Source organism: Bidens hawaiensis, unplaced genomic scaffold (genome assembly GCF_021521415.1).
Source record: "Bidens hawaiensis isolate Kalapana, Puna unplaced genomic scaffold, B.hawaiensis_p1.1 tig00000512_1, whole genome shotgun sequence".
NCBI classification, from domain to species: Eukaryota; Viridiplantae; Streptophyta; class Magnoliopsida; order Asterales; family Asteraceae; genus Bidens; species Bidens hawaiensis.
This window is the reverse complement of record NW_027491033.1, coordinates 1081595-1099457: the sequence shown is the minus strand read 5'-3', so window position 1 is coordinate 1099457 and position 17863 is coordinate 1081595. Positions and strand designations below refer to the sequence as shown.

The window sequence follows — 17863 nt, the reverse complement described above, 5'->3', positions numbered from 1 at the left end:
TCAGGCCCTGGTTATACGCACACTAAACACACACTATGGAAAGTATTTTCTGATGTTATTCCAACTTCAATTATGATTACATGGGATAAACAAACTGGAAATAAAGGATGCCATATGATGCGTACCTTTTCTTTAGCAGATAATGTTGACTTCTCTTACAGTTTTCCTTTTTTACACTTGTATTCAATTAGTTAGTACTAATTGTTAATTAGTTAATCAGTTTGTTAGATGACAGTTAGTGGATATATTAGGGCTTGTACAGCTTCTTTGATTTAAATAACAGAAATCAGTTTCTTCCCAAATTTCATGGTATCAAAGCAGGATCATCCTCTCTGATTATCATTTCTTCATCATCTTCGTTCGATCGTTCTCTATTTCGCTTCCGTTTTCTTCAATTTCTTTGTTTTTTTTTTCAATCAGAAATTGAACCATGTCAGATTCAAACAGTGGTTCTGTTCATACTTCTTCAATCATCGATTCATCTAATCCTCTATACCTACATCCATCAGATCATCCAGGTTTGATGCTAGTTTCAAAAATTTTGACTGAACAGGATTCGGTCCTTGGAAAAGAGCGATGACTATCGCGCTTTCTGCGAAGAACAAGCTCGTTTTTGTCAATGGCGATTTTGTCATACCTACTGATTCTTCTCAAGTTGCTCTATGGAAACGTTGTAATGATATGGTGATTTCATGGATCTTGAACACTTTATCTCAAGAAATCAGTGCAAGTGTATTGTATGTTGAATCTGCTCAACATTTGTGGTTGGAATTGATTCATAGATATGGTCAAATCAATGGAGCAAAGTTTTACCAGTTGCAGAAGAATATTTTTGAAACTGTACAGGGAAATTGTGATGTTGCCACATATTTTACTAAACTCAAGACAAATTGGGATGAATTAAGTACCCTAAATTTGATCCCATCTTGTACATGTGGAACTGCTCATCTCATAGCTAAAAGAGATGAAGATAAGAAGTTGGGTGCAATTTCTTATGGGCCTAAATCTATGCTATGAATCAATTAGAGGTAATATTCTTATGATGCAACCTTTACCTTCAATTAATCAAGCGTATGCACTCCTTATGCATGATGAAAAGCAACGTGAAATTCATACAACTGTCATGTTTCCTTCTGATTCTGCATCAATGAATGTAAATTCTCAAGCACAAAATACTCAATATGGTAGATATGATAACAAGAAAACAGTTCCTTGTTCAAATTGCAAACGAAATGGACATCATGCAAGTAAATGCTATAGGCTTATTGGATTTCCTAAGGATTTTAAGTTTACTAAGTCCAAAAGAGGTACTGCTAATATGGTGGAAAATGAAAGAGAGACATCTGATCAAGCGTATTATAATCCATTTGCCTCTAAGAGTTCTCAGGAAACCGTGTCTTCTGGTCATTCAATCACAACAGAACAATATCATGAACTGATGCAACTTTTGCAGAAAACTCACTTGCCTAAGGAGTCTATCACACAGCCTGCGTCATCCATTAGCTATGCTAATTTTGCAGGTATGATGGCTTGCAACTCATCAAAATTCCACTCAAATTGGATCATTGATACGGGTGCCAGTGATCACATGTGTCATGATATTAGGTTGTTTACAAATCTAAAATCTTTTTCAAAACCATTTTCCATTGGTCTTTCTAATGGTCATTCTCTCAATGTTCATCAATATGGGACTGTTTGTTTTAGTCAAAATTTGTCCCTTCCTAATGTTCTTCTAGTTCCAGATTTCAAACACAATCTTCTTTCAGTCCCAAAACTTTGTGATGATATTAAAGGAATAGTATATTTCTCTAACAAACGTTGCATTTTACAGGGCCCTTCAATGAAGAAGCCACTGGTTCTTGGTGATCTTTTGAATGGGCTCTACATTTTCAAAGCACCCAATACTCATTTCAGTTGTAATCGTTCGAATTTGTTTACTACTTCTCTTTGTAATTCTGTTGTAAACAGTAATGTATGGCATAGTAGACTTGGTCATTTAGCTTCTTATAAGATGAAACAATTAAGTGTGTTGTCTAATACATCTTTGTCTTCTATTGATCAGTGTCATATTTGTCCTAAGGCTAGACAACAGCGTTTACCTTTTCCACATAGTCATAGATCATCTACTGCAATATTTGATCTTATACATATTGACATTTGGGGTCCATATCATACTTCAACATATAGTGGTTACAAATATTTTCTAACCATTGTGGATGACTTTAGTCGAACCACATGGACCCATCTGTTGGCTACCAAAGCAGGCGCGTTTCCTGTTCTTCAAGGCTTTGTAGAAATGGTTGCTACTCAATTTAATGCAAAAGTTAAATGCATTCGACCTGATAATGCTTTTGAACTTGGTAGTGGTCATAAACAGGCTGAATACTTCCTTAGTAAAGGTATTTTGCATCAAACTTGTTGTGTCCAAGTTCCTCAACAAAATGGAGTTGTTGAGCGTAAACATAAGCACCTGTTAGAAATCTCTAGAGCTTTGCTTTTTCAATCAAATCTTCCACTTCAATTTTGGGGAGATTGTGTGCTCACAGCAACCTATTTGATTAACCGATTTCCTACTACTCTTCTTGAGGGTAAGACTCTGTATGAAATATTGACAAATAAAGTTCCTACTTACAATCATTTAAAGGCTTTTGGCTACCTTTGTTATGCATCCACTCTTGCACATGGAAGAGATAAGTTCAAACCTAGAGCACTACCTTGTCTATTTGTTGGTTATCCCATTGGCAAAAAGGGTTATAAGTTGTATAATCTGCATACTCAAACTGTTTTTGTTTCCAGGGATGTGGTGTTTTTTGAACATTTATTTCCCTCCATTACATCTTCTACATCATCTCATCTTTTTCCCTCAATTGATAATTTGGAATTTTTTTGACGATCCCGTTATTAATAATTCAGACACTTCTCATTTGTCATCACACAATTCTTCCTCACCTTTATCTCCTGGTCTTGTTTCATCTTCTTTTGTTCCTCCTAACTCATCCAATTCTTCTGTTCCTCTTCGAAAATCCTCAAGACAATCTGTTCCTCCTGCTTATTTGAATAATTATGTATGTCATAATGTGCATACTATTCATGATTGTTGTCATACAATCACCAATGCTTGTTCAGTCACTTCTCATGTTCCCTTTAATGAGTTAGCTGATTCCAGTCAAAACTTTGTTCACAATCTTGATATTTTACAAGAACCAAAAACATATAAACAAGCTGTTATGCATTCTTCTTGGCGTGATGCAATGGATAAAGAGTTTCAAGCCCTTCAAGACAACCACACCTGGTCAGTGGTTGGTCTTCCATTGGGTAAGAAGCCAATAAAGTGCAAATGGGTCTACAAGATTAAATATAATGCTAATGGTAGTGTGGAAAGATGCAAAGCTCGTTTAGTTGTTCGGGGTGATACTCAAAAACCTGGTCTCGATTACAATGAAACGTTCTCACCCGTTGTTAAAATGACTACTATTCGTAGTCTCATTGCCATAGCTACAAAATTACAGTGGCCATTGTACCAATTAGACGTCAACAATGCATTCTTGCATGGTGACCTTGATGAAGAAATTTATATGACTCCTCCTCCTGGTATGGATCTTCCACCTGATCAAGTTTTGAAGTTGCAAAAATCTCTTTATGGCTTAAAACAAGCATCTCGACAATGGTATGGGAAACTGTCAACTGTTCTAAAATCCAAAGGCTATGTTCGATCAACTAATGATTACTCATTATTCATTAAATCAATGGGTAGCTCTACTGTCCATGTTGCAGTGTATGTCGATGATATTTTGGTCACCGGGAATGATAATGAAGAAATTTCGGCTCTGAAAGATCATCTTCATTCTACTTTCAAGATTAAGGGTCTTGGTTTCCTCAATTATTTTCTTGGAATGGAAATTTTAAAACTTTCTAATGGGGTAATTATGACCCAGAGGAAATTTGCTAATGATTTGTTAGTTGAGTTCAACGAACATGAACTTCCAACAGTTTCAACTCCTTTACCAGTTCACTTACAACTAAAAGCTAATGATGGGGAGGTAGTTTCAGATCCATTACAATATCGGCAGCTGGTGGGAAAATTAAATTACCCAACTCATACACGTCCAGATTTGGCTTTTGCTTCAGTTTCTAAGTCAGTTTATGCAAGATCCTTGGGTTCCTCATTGGAACGCAACATTACACACTTTAGCCTATGTTAAAAGTTCTGCTTCCCAAGGATTATTTTTTAATGATTCCTCTCATTTTGATCTTCATGCTTATTGTGATAGTGATTGGGCTTCATATCCAAACACGTGCAAATCAGTCAGTGGATATTTCATTTCGCTTGGTGGATGCCCAATCTCTTGGAAGTCCAAGAAGCAACCTACTGTTGCTTTGAGTTCAGCCGAGGCAGAATACCGATCAATGAGACGGGTCACGGCTGAATTAGCTTGGTTGACTCGTTTACTACATGAGCTTAATGTACCTAAAGTCACACCTATTCCCGTTAAGTGTGATAGTCAAGCGGCAATTTACATTGCAAAGAATCCGGTTTTTCACGAGCGCACTAAACATATTGAGATCGATTGCCATTTTGTGCGAGAAAAGTTACAAGAAAGCTTAATTTCCTTATCGCATACTCGGACTCATGATCAAGTTGCATATAGTTTTACTAAGAGTCTTGCTAGCCCACAACACCGAGAATTATTAGACAAGTTGGGTGTTTTAACACCACCAACTTGAAGGGGGTGTTGACTATTACTTGTTGACTACTCTTACAGTTTTCCTTTTTTACCCTTGTATTCAATTAGTTGGTACTAATTGTTAATTAGTTAATCAGTTTGTTAGATGACAGTTAGTGGATATATTAGGGCTTGTACAGCTTCTTTGATTTAAATAACAGAAATCAGTTTCTTCCCAAATTTCAGATAAAAACCCATCTTTCCTTTTCTTTAGCATCAATCCAAGTCCACCGCCACCTGACTCGGTCAATCTTTGACAACTTGTTACCCATGACCCATTAATTTTTGGATGACTGATTTACGGATTTTCCAGCTAACATATGCATATACTTTGGATAGTTTGTATTTAATGAGGATAGCACGATTTAACATATATAATACAAATGCCTTGTCGTAATTTGGTTCGTGATTGGTCAACTAATTCGTTAACAGGTACTCGGTACTCTGGTTGAAAACCACTTTGCCAATCTAACGGCCCTGGAGTATTTGGTAATTGCGGAGAACAAGTTGGTGTTTAAGCTATATGTTAACTGGATCCCACCTTTCAAACTCTACGGTTTTAGAATAAAATCTTGCAGTTTAGACCCTCAGTTTGGATTCAGTCACAAACAACTTAACACAATTAGATGTAGCCAACACAAACATATCAGACACCATCCCCAATTGGTTTTGGACTACATTCGACAGTGTAGATTACTTGAACATATCCCACAATTAGATTCAAGGAAAGTCAGGAGACATTACTTTTGCAAAGGTCCGTAATTGCATAGGTCTGTTTTGTGTTCTGTTTTGTTATGTTATGTTATGTTCGGTCAACACCTCTGTAATGAACTATACCCGAGCCCAACCAGCCCAATTAACATGATGAATGATTTGTGTGTATCTTCTTCTCCCATCTACCACTATAATATGATTTTCCCACCCCCTCTTCTAGTTTGTAATCATTCCATTAAATCACATATCATTATCATCGTTGTGTCAAATTAAGGTCACAACAGCCTCCAACGTATGACACAACATTATCATTATTTCTCTAGTAAGTTAATTTTCTTGCTGACATCGATTATGCTATATTTTATGTTAAGCATTCCACCAACTTTCTTTGATTTGCTATATTAGGTTCTTGAATTGTCTTATACGCCTTGGTTGCGGGGGGCGCATATAATGTATATATGTGAGGGCCATCGGGTGGGCAAAAGTGAAATTGCACCAATTTTGACGTTATTTTACTAATTTCGTGAAAATAACGTTAACAATGGCGGAAGGTTAATCAGGCATCATGTGCTGATGTTAATGGCTGAAAGACAAACGTACATGCACCAATGAGCCGGTGTCCCAATGGTTGAGTGTTATGTGACTTATGTGATGCAAAACTACTATCGAGTCGGGTCTCACCTGAAGCAGCCTATTTATCCCTACGGGATAGAGGTAAGGTTGTCTACATCTTACCCTCCTCATATCCTACCATAGCTTTGTTATTGATGGAATTACTGAGTAAGATGACGATGTTCTTGAATTGTGTTCTTTTTTATTTTTGTGTTTGCACACGTGTTTGATGAAATGCGCATCACAATTTAGAACCACACCTGGTGAAAAATAATTTTGCGTTGATTTAAAGATTTTAAGGCCAATCAGAAGTCGTTTGTTGCGTTGCATTTCTTGTCTTGTGCTATTAAAGCTTTTTATACATTGATCTAAATCTGACTTATATAATTATGAGTAGGGGTGGCAAATGTGACCCCGTAAGAATTGTTATGAGTTTAAATAAATGCATAGTTCCTCAAAATGAGTCAAACTAAAGGAAGAGAAAAGTTGGAATGAGTCAAAATGGGTGACATTTTTCAAGAGGTTTTTTTTTTCGGAATAAGGATGATAGAAGAAACTTTTTAATTTTTTTACTATTTTAGTTTTTGATTTATTTTTTGAGTTATAAATTTTTTTTAATTATATTTTTTGATTTTTTATGAGGAGTTTTGATATCTCGGCCCTTTCTAATTTATTTTAGTTTTTTTTAGTGTGACCAATTCTAATCCATTATACATTTTACTAAAACTCACATAAACCCTTATGGATCACATTTGCGAGCCACCCCTATATACGAGTGTTTGATAACTCTTTGTTCAAATATCTAATTAAGAAACTGATAAAACTAATAACAATGTCTTCATCGGTTATACCATTTTAGTTAAAGTACGTTGTATGTTCTAGAAAGACCACTTGTATAGTCCTACATCTATATACTTCTTTGTTTGAATTCTTTTAATAATATAATCTTTTGCTGGGTTCCACAGCTTCCGTCCCCTTTCCAAAAAAAAGTATGTAAGGTTAGTCATTGTTACTTTTTTAAATTACACAAGGCATCTTTTCATTCTCTTTATAATTTATTAGTTTAAAAACAAGTGCTTTTGTTAAAAGTCTTTCAAGTCCACGTAGGAATCTAAGAAATAAAGGTTGAATCAGTCAACGGTACTTTTTGTTAAAAGTCAAGTCCACACAGGAACTTAAAAAAGGTTGAATTAGTCAACAGTGGCTTTTTGTTAAAAGTTAAAATTGTCTCCACGGAAGCATTTATGAAAAAAAAAATTTGAATTAGGGTGTGTTTGGGATTCCTTATTTAGAGGGAAAAGGTCTTTTTGTGATAAGGTAAAAAGGTCTTATGGTTTTTCAATAAGGAGTTTCCAAAAATGTGTTTGGATTAACATAAGACAATAAGTTATTTTTTAAAAAGTGTTTGACTTAACTTATTGATGTAAAATGACTAAAAAGGACATTTATGTATTGAAGCAACAGCTAACTCATCTGGCCTCTCTATGAATTGAAGCAACAAAATAAAAAAAATATAACGATTAATATAGTTGATTAGCTAATGCTCATACAGAGGTATAATGATATGAATTGGATAAAATAAATTTCCAGAATGTATGAAATCAATGGACATAGACCTCAAAAGCCAACAAAATAAAGTCCTAAATATAAAACTCTACATTACAACAATCAAAGATACACTTGATAGAAAACCCCAATCGGATCTCTAAAATTAGAAACAACTGGAACTAAAATCAACAAGCATACCTAACATCCAAGCGAGCTGTAGAGAGAGTGCAGATATGAGAGGTTTTGGGGTTTTGAATCGTAGAGGCAGCAAGCAAACCCATAGATACATGTGTGATAGAGCAGTAGGAGCGTTGCAGATGGGGCTGGGTTGATGAGGGTGTAATGGGAAGTATGATATTGATAAGGAGATAAGTTGGGAAATCCTAACTTATTGAAAGCTTATAGTTTAGCCTAGGAGATAAGGAGAAATGGAAAAGGACTTTTGTATTGCCAAACACTATTTTAACACAAAAATAACTTATTCTATCACAATAAGTTATAAGGAGAAGAAAATAAGGAATCCCAAACACATCCTTAGTCAAGACCACATCACCCTTCCCTCACATGTAACACATATATATATATATCATATTGTATCACCCTTTATCATCACTCCAATGAAGACTCTCACACTTCATCCTTTATCTTTGTCCTCATTTTGCCTATTGTTTGTCTTGGTTTCGTCACTTTTCAGCATATGTTTTTGTAATCAAAACTCAGATCCTATTCTATGCATACCCATGGAACGACAAGCTCTTATTGATCTCAAGAACAACCACACTGACGAGGCAAACCGTCTATCTTCTTGGGTAGGCAAAGACTGCTGCAGCTGGTCCGGTGTGTTCTGCGACAATATCACGGGTCACGTACACGAGATTCACCTTCAGGGTGATTGTGATGGACCATATTACATCGAAGATGAAGAAATGTTAGGAGGAACCATTAGTCCTTCGGTGATCAAACTGTTACAGCTCAGACACCTCGACTTGAGCTGTAATGCTTTTGGCAACAACTTGATTCCAGGATTCATTGGTTCTTTCCAAAATCTTATACATCTTAATCTTTCATACTCGGGTTTCAGTGGGGAACTTCCTCACCAACTTGGAAATCTATCAGCATTGCGCGTCCTTGACCTTCATGATGATCCTCGGTAGTCTTCATTCTAATAGTATGGCATGGCTAAAGAATCTTAAAGGGTTGCAATACCTTGATATGGGTGGCATCAACCTCAAAGAAGCTTCAGATTGGTTTCCGGTAGTCAGCAACCTCACTTCTTTGCTAGAGCTTCATTTTTCTCGGTGTGGGTTAAATCGGTTACCTAGTAATCCAGCTACGGTTAGTTTTACATCCCTTGTTGTCCTAGATCTTTCACATAACAGCTTTGACAGTATGTTGCCTGGGTGGATTTTTAGCCTCCGTAATTTAGCTTTATTAGATCTATCTGGTTGCTCTATTAGTGGTGTAAATCCTAGAAGTCTTGGTGGTTTCCATAGCATGCCTTCTTTAAGGACTCTTCTTGTTTCAGGTAACACTTTTGTGAATTCTTCATCCTTACTGAATGGATTGTCTAGCCTACGTAATCTTCGTCACCTTGATGTTAGTGAGTGTGATATTTCTTCATCAATTCTAGGCAACCTACAGAACCTGTCTTTCATTGAATATGTTGATTTATCTTTCAATGGTATTGTTGAGGAGATACCTAAATCATTAAGTAGTCTTTGCAACATTACAACCCTTAATCTACTATCAAACAATATTTTTGGTAATGTGTCAGAGCTTCTTGAAAGATTTTGTGAATGTGAGTCACCTAAACTAAGATTATTAGCTTTTCGTGGTAATTACCTGATTGGTCAACTACCAGACAGACTAGGAAATTTGAAAAATTTGATCCAGATTGATCTTTCTTACAATAACTTAACTGGGACCATTCCGGATTCTTTAGGAAGTTTGTCATTGTTGCAGAGATTAGAAGTTAATGCAAATCAACTCTCTGGTTTGATTCCGGATACAATTGGTGGTTTATCATCATTGAGGCATCTGGATCTTTCGTTCAATATGTTGAATGGAAGCCTTCCTGAAAGTATTGGACGACTCAATGAACTTTCTTTTTTAACTCTTGATCACAATTCATTAACGGGTATTTTGACCGAAAACCACTTTGCCAATCTAACAGCCTTGGAGTATTTGTTAATTTGGGATAACAAGTTGGTGTTTAAGGTAAATCCTAGCAATTGGATTCCACCTTTTAGACTCAGAATGTTAAGAGCAAGTTCTTGCTGTTTAGGCCCTCAGTTTCCATCATGGATTCAGTCGCAAACAGAGTTAGAAGTATTAGATGTAGCCAACGCAAACATATCAGGCACCATCCCCAGCTGGTTTTGGACTACATTCCCTAGTGTAAATTACTTGAACATATCCCACAACAACATTCAAGGAAAGTTGGGAGATGTTATTTCTTTTGCACCTGAAGCAACACTAGATCTAAGTAACAACCATTTACATGGTAATTTACCTGGTAATTTCAGTACAGCAAAATTCCTGGATCTTTCTAACAATAGAATCTCAGGATCTCTAGAACAGTTCTTGTGCTCCGGTATTCAAGAACCGCAACCGTTAGAATTTCTTAATCTAGCAAACAATAACATGTCAGGTGTTATGTCAGATTGTTGGATGAATTGGCAATCTCTAGTCATTCTGAACATAGAGAAAAACCAATTTACTGGTATAATCCCATCATCTCTAGGAAACGTTTGTTCATTACGGTCACTGGATATGGATGATAACAGGCTATCCGGCAACTTACCTCGATGGTTACTGGATTCCACCAGCCTGGTAGTCATCGAGCTTGCAAGAAATGAACTGATAGGGAAAATACCATCACCATTAAGGAGTGGTCGTACAAGTCTGAGACTTCTAAGTCTTCGTTCTAACAAATTAGAAGGTAAAATCTCAGATGAAATATGTCATCTCAGTTCTCTTCAGATTTTGGATCTTGAACATAATGATCTTTCTGGGAACCTACCGACATGCTTTACAAACTTCTCTGTCATTTCTGGAAGTGAGACCTCCGGTCCAATCGTTCTGTACCGAACTACAATAATTGCTGCATTGTTGGTGACAAAGGGAAATACTTACATATATAGCACCATACTTTATCTAGTGACATTATTAGACCTTTCTGATAACAAGTTTTCAGGGTCAATTCCTGATAAGCTAGTCGGGCTTTTGGGCTTACGGTTTCTGAATTTGTCACACAATGATTTAACAGGAACAATTCCCAACTTGTCCAATCAAATTGGAAAGCTTGAATCATTAGATCTGTCAATGAACCATCTTAGCGGAAATATTCCTTTGAGCCTGTCACGGCTAACTGCTCTGAATTGGTTAAACGTGTCACACAACAATCTAGTAGGAAGAATCCCAACAGGTCCTCAGCTTCACACATTCAGCGAGTCCTGTTTCACCGGAAATGCACTTTGTGGGTATCCTCTTACAGCATGCTTACAAAATAATGGCGATACCAAAGGGCCTATGGATGGACATGATGAACCTAATGATTTTGATTGGATCCTAGTGATACTTACACTTGCTGGATTGGTTGTTGGTTTTTGGATCATCCTTGCCCCGATATTTATAAGCAGACGATGGAGAGTTGCATATTATCGTTTTCTTGAAAAAAAATTGGTTCAAGCTTCAGGATTTCATCTTTCTCTTATTCTTCCGTAAGTCTTAACGTGAATTTTACTTTTCTATTACATTAATACATCCAAAAGATTTTCTTATTGACATTGGACCTTTTATGTTTTCAAATTGTTACCAATTTCGTACAATTCGCTAACTCCGTCTACTTTTATCGTTAATTGACGGGCATATTGTCTTTTCATATAGTTGTCTTAAAAAGAGAATAAAAAACAATAATAATAATAATAATAATGATTGTTCTATTATTATTATTATTATTATTATTATTATTATTATATAAGTACTTTAACCCCACCCTACCCTGAACCTTTTCTTCAATTCTTTTCCATGCCCTCGCCGGACACTGCTTCAACTCTGATTACCGATTTATGGTGAGCGGCGGCTGGTAGCTGTTGGTGGTGGTGAAGGCAGTTTCAGCGTAAAATATATTCTTTCACATAGGATCGCTTGTCACTCACATAATCTTTCTTTTAAACAATGTGAACCAAAAGAAATTTAATTTACACTCTTTTTCCTAAACAATTTATATAAATGTGTAGACTTTATCAATTTGTTGACACATAAACATGTAGAATATTTTTAAATATGTATGGATTCACTGCAACAATATATATGAACTCTATATTTCTTAGTATATATTTTATTTCAGTTATTTGTGTCAAACACTTTCTCTACAATTATTGCATTGGCTCTCAGGTCTCACACAGAGGTTTAGGTCCAGATAAGAGGAAACATCACTAGGGCTACTCCAAGAAACAATCTTGGAAATAAACTTCATCAATGACATTTGATTTTGGTTTAAGTGGAATATAATGCTGACCATGGATGATAAAGCAGAAAGATATTAAAAAAAAACAAATTGGAGATTTGGAATCTGGTTTATAAAGTCAACGTTGACCAAAAAGTCAACAATAGTCAATGGCAGGAGAAGAGTCAATGTTGGTTGGGGGATTTGTTTAGCTAAGAAGTGTTATATATAGATTTGTTTGTTTGGTTTGACACAACTTTTCTCTAAATTTATTTTTGTGATTTAGGACTGAAGAAGTAAACAACAGCAACACGTTTATAGAACATCTTCTCATTCATGTCACTACAAGAAATTTCACCTAATATGACGAAAATTATACCCCCTATAGCCGCGACTTGTCGTTGCCTAACCCTTTAGCGACGACAATTCGTCTCAATCTTTGTCGCTGCCTAAGTGATGTTGCTATAGGTCTCGAAGTCGTCGCTATAACGTCGTTGCTAGAGTTCACTTATTACCACAATTTCTCGTCACTATAGGCTCTCGTCGCAAACTATTTTCAGTAATAAAAATAAAGATTTAATAAATATTAAAAATATCTATCGCTACGACATGTCGTCACTATAGGGTAATTAAATAATAATATACACTTACTTTGTAGATATGACAAGTCGTCGTTACTGATATTTATATATAAAATATATTTTAAAAGCGTGTTCTTCTGAAGAGACGACTTGTCGTTGCTATAGGGTAGAAAAGTTTTTTCCCAGATTTTTTAATTAATTTTCCAATTTTTTTAATTAATCAAAATTTTTTAGCAAATAAAATCATAAACCAACAAATTATAAAACAACCTAAATTACAAACGTTTAAACCGTCAAATTGTTTAGATTATCATCATACTACAAGCCACTAAATTGTTCATAACTAATCACATACTGCCTTCGCTTTCATCATCTTCATCATCAACATCCATTTTTTCATTTTCAACATCTTTACTCATTCACCTTTTTTCTTTTCAAGTTCATTAACACGGGTGATCAATTGACTCATTTGTTGTTGCATGGTGTCCCATTGTGATGGTGTTGGTTCGTACACAGACGCGTTATTGGCTGATGAATTTTTCAGCTTTCGTTCAATGCCTCGTTCCCAGTCACTACGAGAACCAAGTGCATGTTGAAGACACTCTACCTCATCAATTGGCTTATCATCACCCGCATCCCTTTGCATCCTACTAACCTCCTCTTGAATTTTGTCCTAAATGGTTAGATTTATAATCTAATTGCTTTCAAACTTCACTATAAGTTATCCTAAATTTGGTAGCTTCAAGCTTTGGACAGCATATTGGTAAAACAAATCCTTTTCAGTAATAGGTTTAATTAAAAAAAAACTACCCATTCTTACAATCTTACACATTATATATCAAAATATAAACAAACAAACTTACCCAATCTTGAGCCGCTCGGTTGTTAACCCATCCACCTTTCACATTCAAGTGCATTGACCTCCAATTGTCGATTTCACTTGTCTTTCCAGTAGATTTCAACTGTAAACATTATTAATATTACTAAGATTTGAATAAGTTGTAAATACTTCTTTAAATTATACTAATAATTTTTCTTACATCCAAGTGTCTTGTTTGAGCATACGGCCTACTCCCACCACAACTTGGGTAAGATTGTTTTGTTCTATTTATTGAGTTTTGTTCTGAGCGCTCAATATACTCGGGAGTAAGAAATAGGTCATCAATAAGCTTGTTCCACTTTTTTTTGTCAATTAAGGAATGAGGCTTCTATCTTGAATTTTCCAAATCTTCTTTACCTCCAACTTTCTTGAAATGTTTACCAAATTTACTTTTAAGACCCCGGAAGCGATTAGCACAATCGCTATTAATGCCATCGTTTATTTTTCTCCAATGTGGTGAGTTAATCTATGGGGCGAGATCAAAATAACTCTACAAAAAGTGTTTAATTGGGGGAAATGGTTCAACCAAACAAGAAGGTTGAAGACTTGAAGGTACATTCACTAGCAGAATTAGGCTACGACAGAAGAAGGCAGCAGATGGTGGCGCCTCATTGTAGTATGTAGAGGGCGGTGGAGGCAGACGGTGGCAAAGGGTGGTGACGGAGTACGACGTGCGAGGGAGGGAGAGAGTTCATGGTGCAGGCGGGTGACTAGGTTTTACCAATTAATTTGCATTCCCCTTTTCCAAATTTGTTAGTAGCTAACATAAGAATAAACATATTAATTGATATGATGTATCGTGGTAATAGGTTGACCAATTTTTAAGTTTCAGAATTTTGAAGTAAAACAAATCAAAATTATAAAAGAAAATACCTATAACAACAATAAATCGTCGCTATAGCGTTTTCCATTCGCGGTATCTTTTTCCTTTTCCCGCTCAACAATAAAGCTACGATATGTCGTCGTTACAGGCAACATAAAAGAAAATTTATGTTACACTCTATTGCTACGACAAATCGTTGTTATACTTGATATTTAGCAACGACAATTGTCGTTGCTATAGGGTTCGTCATATCAGGTGAAATTTCTTGTAGTGTATGTGTTGTCAATTTATTTGTTTGAGTTTTTGTCATGGAAATTTGTGTTTGATTCTTTGATATGTGATGTTGTGTACAAAATTAATTAGGGTTATACATCCTAGAAGGTGTATGTTGGTTTCAAGATTCTTGCTTCAACTCCTTTGTATGTTGATAACTCATTTGAATGTACATTTACTATGACTATGGAATTCTTTAAAATACTTGAGGGCATCCGTAGAGGATCCACCGTAAAGTGAAAAACATCCCGTCACATCATTATTATCATGTAGGTATAAAGCATCCACATAAAGTGTGTAATAGTTTCACATGAAAAAGAAAAGTGTGTGATTGTGATTGGTTAAGATAAATATTAAATAAATTAACACACTGATTGATCCGTGCCCTACACCCGTTTTTCACTCAACGAGAGAGCCCCCAACACTCCGAAAACGCCCCATATATACATTTTGGTCAGATGCGAGTTTTTTGTCTTTGGTGGCATGGGGTGTTGGGTGCTACCTGTGTTGTCAAAAGTTCTTTGGTCAGACGCCTAGGTCCTTATGCAAGGCACAAGGAAAACACCTTGCTTCCATTTAGTGATGGGTAAGATTCCGGTCAGTTTCAGTTAGATTTCATGAGATGCTGGCCAAATCCTAAAAATTCCAGCAAAAGTTCGTAAATTCCTGACAAACTTGTTTAACACATAAAAACTTGAATTTAACGTTGAGTACAGCATATGAATATCTTCTAAAGAAAACGATAGATTAATTAAATATATGTGTTAGCTAATTGAATAAATTTTAAAATGTATATCTTAGCTACTTACATAATTTATCGAAATGCATGAATAATGATCAAATAATATTGATTTTATGATAATATACATAATAGAATTTTGAAATGTGTCTATTACAAAATTGAAAAATTTTCGAAATGTATCCGTTACAAATTTGAATAAATTTTGAAATGTATCCGTTAACACCCTTAAGCATTCAAATTAAATTTTAAAATCTATCCGTTAGGTAAATGAATAAATTTTGAAATGAATCCGTTAACACCCTTAAGCATTTAAATCGGTTATAAATACCAAGGCTTACTTTTTGGAAACCCGCAACCACTACAATCACCACAGCGGCATAACCGTTCGCCATCGTCCTCACACGAAGTATCCCCCAAAGTTACCGTAAGCATTCTCCATATCCCTTTGATTTTAATCTTTACTCTAAATTTGATGCATACATATCTTTATAGGATTGAATCGTTGACCAGTATTCATAAATATATTGTTAAATTTTCGCCTTTTACCTTTATTCATGTACTGATTTGATTTAACTGATAATTTGATAACTTTGGTATGATTGAGTCTGGGCATTGAAATCGATTATTAACAATCGTGTATGGTCAAGATTACTCCATTGTTGTCTAACTGAAGTCGTAAAAAACGAGTATAACGATTAGGTTTTCTTACAATCCATTATTTCTCTCTTGATTGTGGCTTTAAAGGGAATTCATGAGGTTTTTACTGCGTAAATTTGTTCTTAATTCAAAATAGGCAGTTCATCATTATACTTTGGATTGAATTATCGAAATCATACACCATGCACCAGACCAAAAAACATGAATTGCAATTAGGTTTGTCTACAAATCTGTTATTTATTGCTTGATTATAGTTTCTAAGGGTATTTATGAGGAACTTTTTGTGTTAGTATGTTCTTAAATCAAAATAATTAATTAGTTCATCATTAGACTTTGCTATTTGTGACGGTTAGAAGCCGGTGAACATTGAAAATCAGGGTTAACTGATTTGATTTTCTCCTGCAATCGATGTGTAGGACGTTTGTATGTGTTGTTTCAAATTTTAAATCTGTAATTGGAAATTCTAGTTTACATTTTCCTGAATCTTCTTAATCTTCAAATTTCTTACCAAAGTAACACTTCTGATTTGAGAATGCAGTTCTTGAAGAACTCACGTGAGCCTATAATTTCTAGAAAGCGATTGTTGGATTATTCTAACAATAGCGGTCTAGAAAAACGCAGAAAACAGAAACCAATGGTGCAAGCGGTTCATGATTTCCCTCCTCGTTGGGGAATGAAAGGAGGCGCTAAGCCTTTGAAGAACTCAACAAATGTTTACTCAAATCTTGAGAATAATAAGCTCAGTAGCTTGAATCCTAATGAATTTGGAAGAACCAATGGTTCTTCCGTCTGAAGTCCATCAATTGATAAAGTAAAAGTTAGGGATTGCGCAAGTTCAAACAATGGTGGTGCCCAAATTCGGAAGTCACCAACACCATTGTTACTATGAGGAGCCAGGGAAGCTTCTAGATAATGTAGACACAAATATTTGGAAGTTGAACTCTCATTTTTGGAGGATAAGAAATTCAAATGCATTGAATATGCATATGCAGAATTCTGGAAGAACAAAACCTTCATTTGGGTAAAAGCCTACTTGAAAAGGTCAATTTTTGTGACGCTATAAAGGAGGATCATGACCAACAATCAACGGTCACCCCACCAAGGTGTCAAGGAGAAAACATTTGAAGAATGCAAAGAATGTTGCCTCAAATGTTAGAAAGTTGGCTTTAAATGGAAAAAATAAAAGGTTTCAACCCATATAATTGGGCAGAAACAAACATTCTTTTGCTCAAATGAAAGTGAGGCCAAAACGTCAGAAGTCAAAACGAATACTGTATCGCGTTTGGAACACACGAAACATGGAAAGACCAAAGAAGCAATAAGTATTACCGTTCAAGTCTACCTACAACTTTTGCGAGAAAACAGATTGAAGATATAGTGAGAGACGAATGCTCATTGGAGGGTTCCTGTGGAGGTTGTCAAGTTAGTCAAACAAATGCTGAAATGGATGGAGCCTGTAAAGAGCTTAGGCCCCATATGTGGTGTAAAAAATGGGGATAAGTTCAAATACCGGGCACAACTAAAGATGATCGGTCTTCACTGCCAACTTCAATCGGGTATTGATTATACCAAGATTGAAGGAAAAAAATTGGCAATAAGTATCGTTGACTCGCATCTGTACGCAAATGAGTCCGGATCAACTGATATGCTGATATATTGTGGTTAGGCTAGTCTTTGGATTCTTGTGGCGCAAATTGCTATCAGAAGATCGAAAACTTATACATGGTAACCTGGCTTTGAAGAACATTATGGATGAGAGACGTGATTCAGTGATAAAGAAACTTGAAGGGTTTGATAAGAATGAGGTGTTTGTGCATGATGGTATGTATGTTGTGAATCATTGTACACAATAAAAAAAT

The 17863-nt window shown here is 35.6% G+C and overlaps 1 protein-coding gene, 1 long non-coding RNA gene and 1 pseudogene across 2 annotated transcripts; 2 read left to right on the top strand and 1 right to left on the bottom strand.

Moving 5' to 3' along the window:
• Positions 1–576: 576 nt before the first annotated feature.
• Positions 577–1017, top strand: LOC143632347 (uncharacterized). The gene has a single exon (XM_077100892.1). The coding sequence runs from the start codon at positions 577–579 to the stop codon at positions 1015–1017; it is 441 nt and encodes a 146-aa protein (XP_076957007.1).
• Positions 1018–8140: 7123 nt separating this feature from the next.
• LOC143631076 (receptor-like protein EIX2) lies at positions 8141–11498 on the top strand (annotated as a pseudogene).
• A 1722-nt stretch (positions 11499–13220) lies between these two features.
• LOC143631068 (uncharacterized) lies at positions 13221–13729 on the bottom strand. Its single transcript, XR_013153286.1, has 3 exons — positions 13670–13729; positions 13493–13591; positions 13221–13302 (listed from the first exon to the last, which is right to left on the bottom strand). It is a non-coding gene; the product is annotated as an uncharacterized LOC143631068 (long non-coding RNA).
• Positions 13730–17863: the final 4134 nt, after the last annotated feature.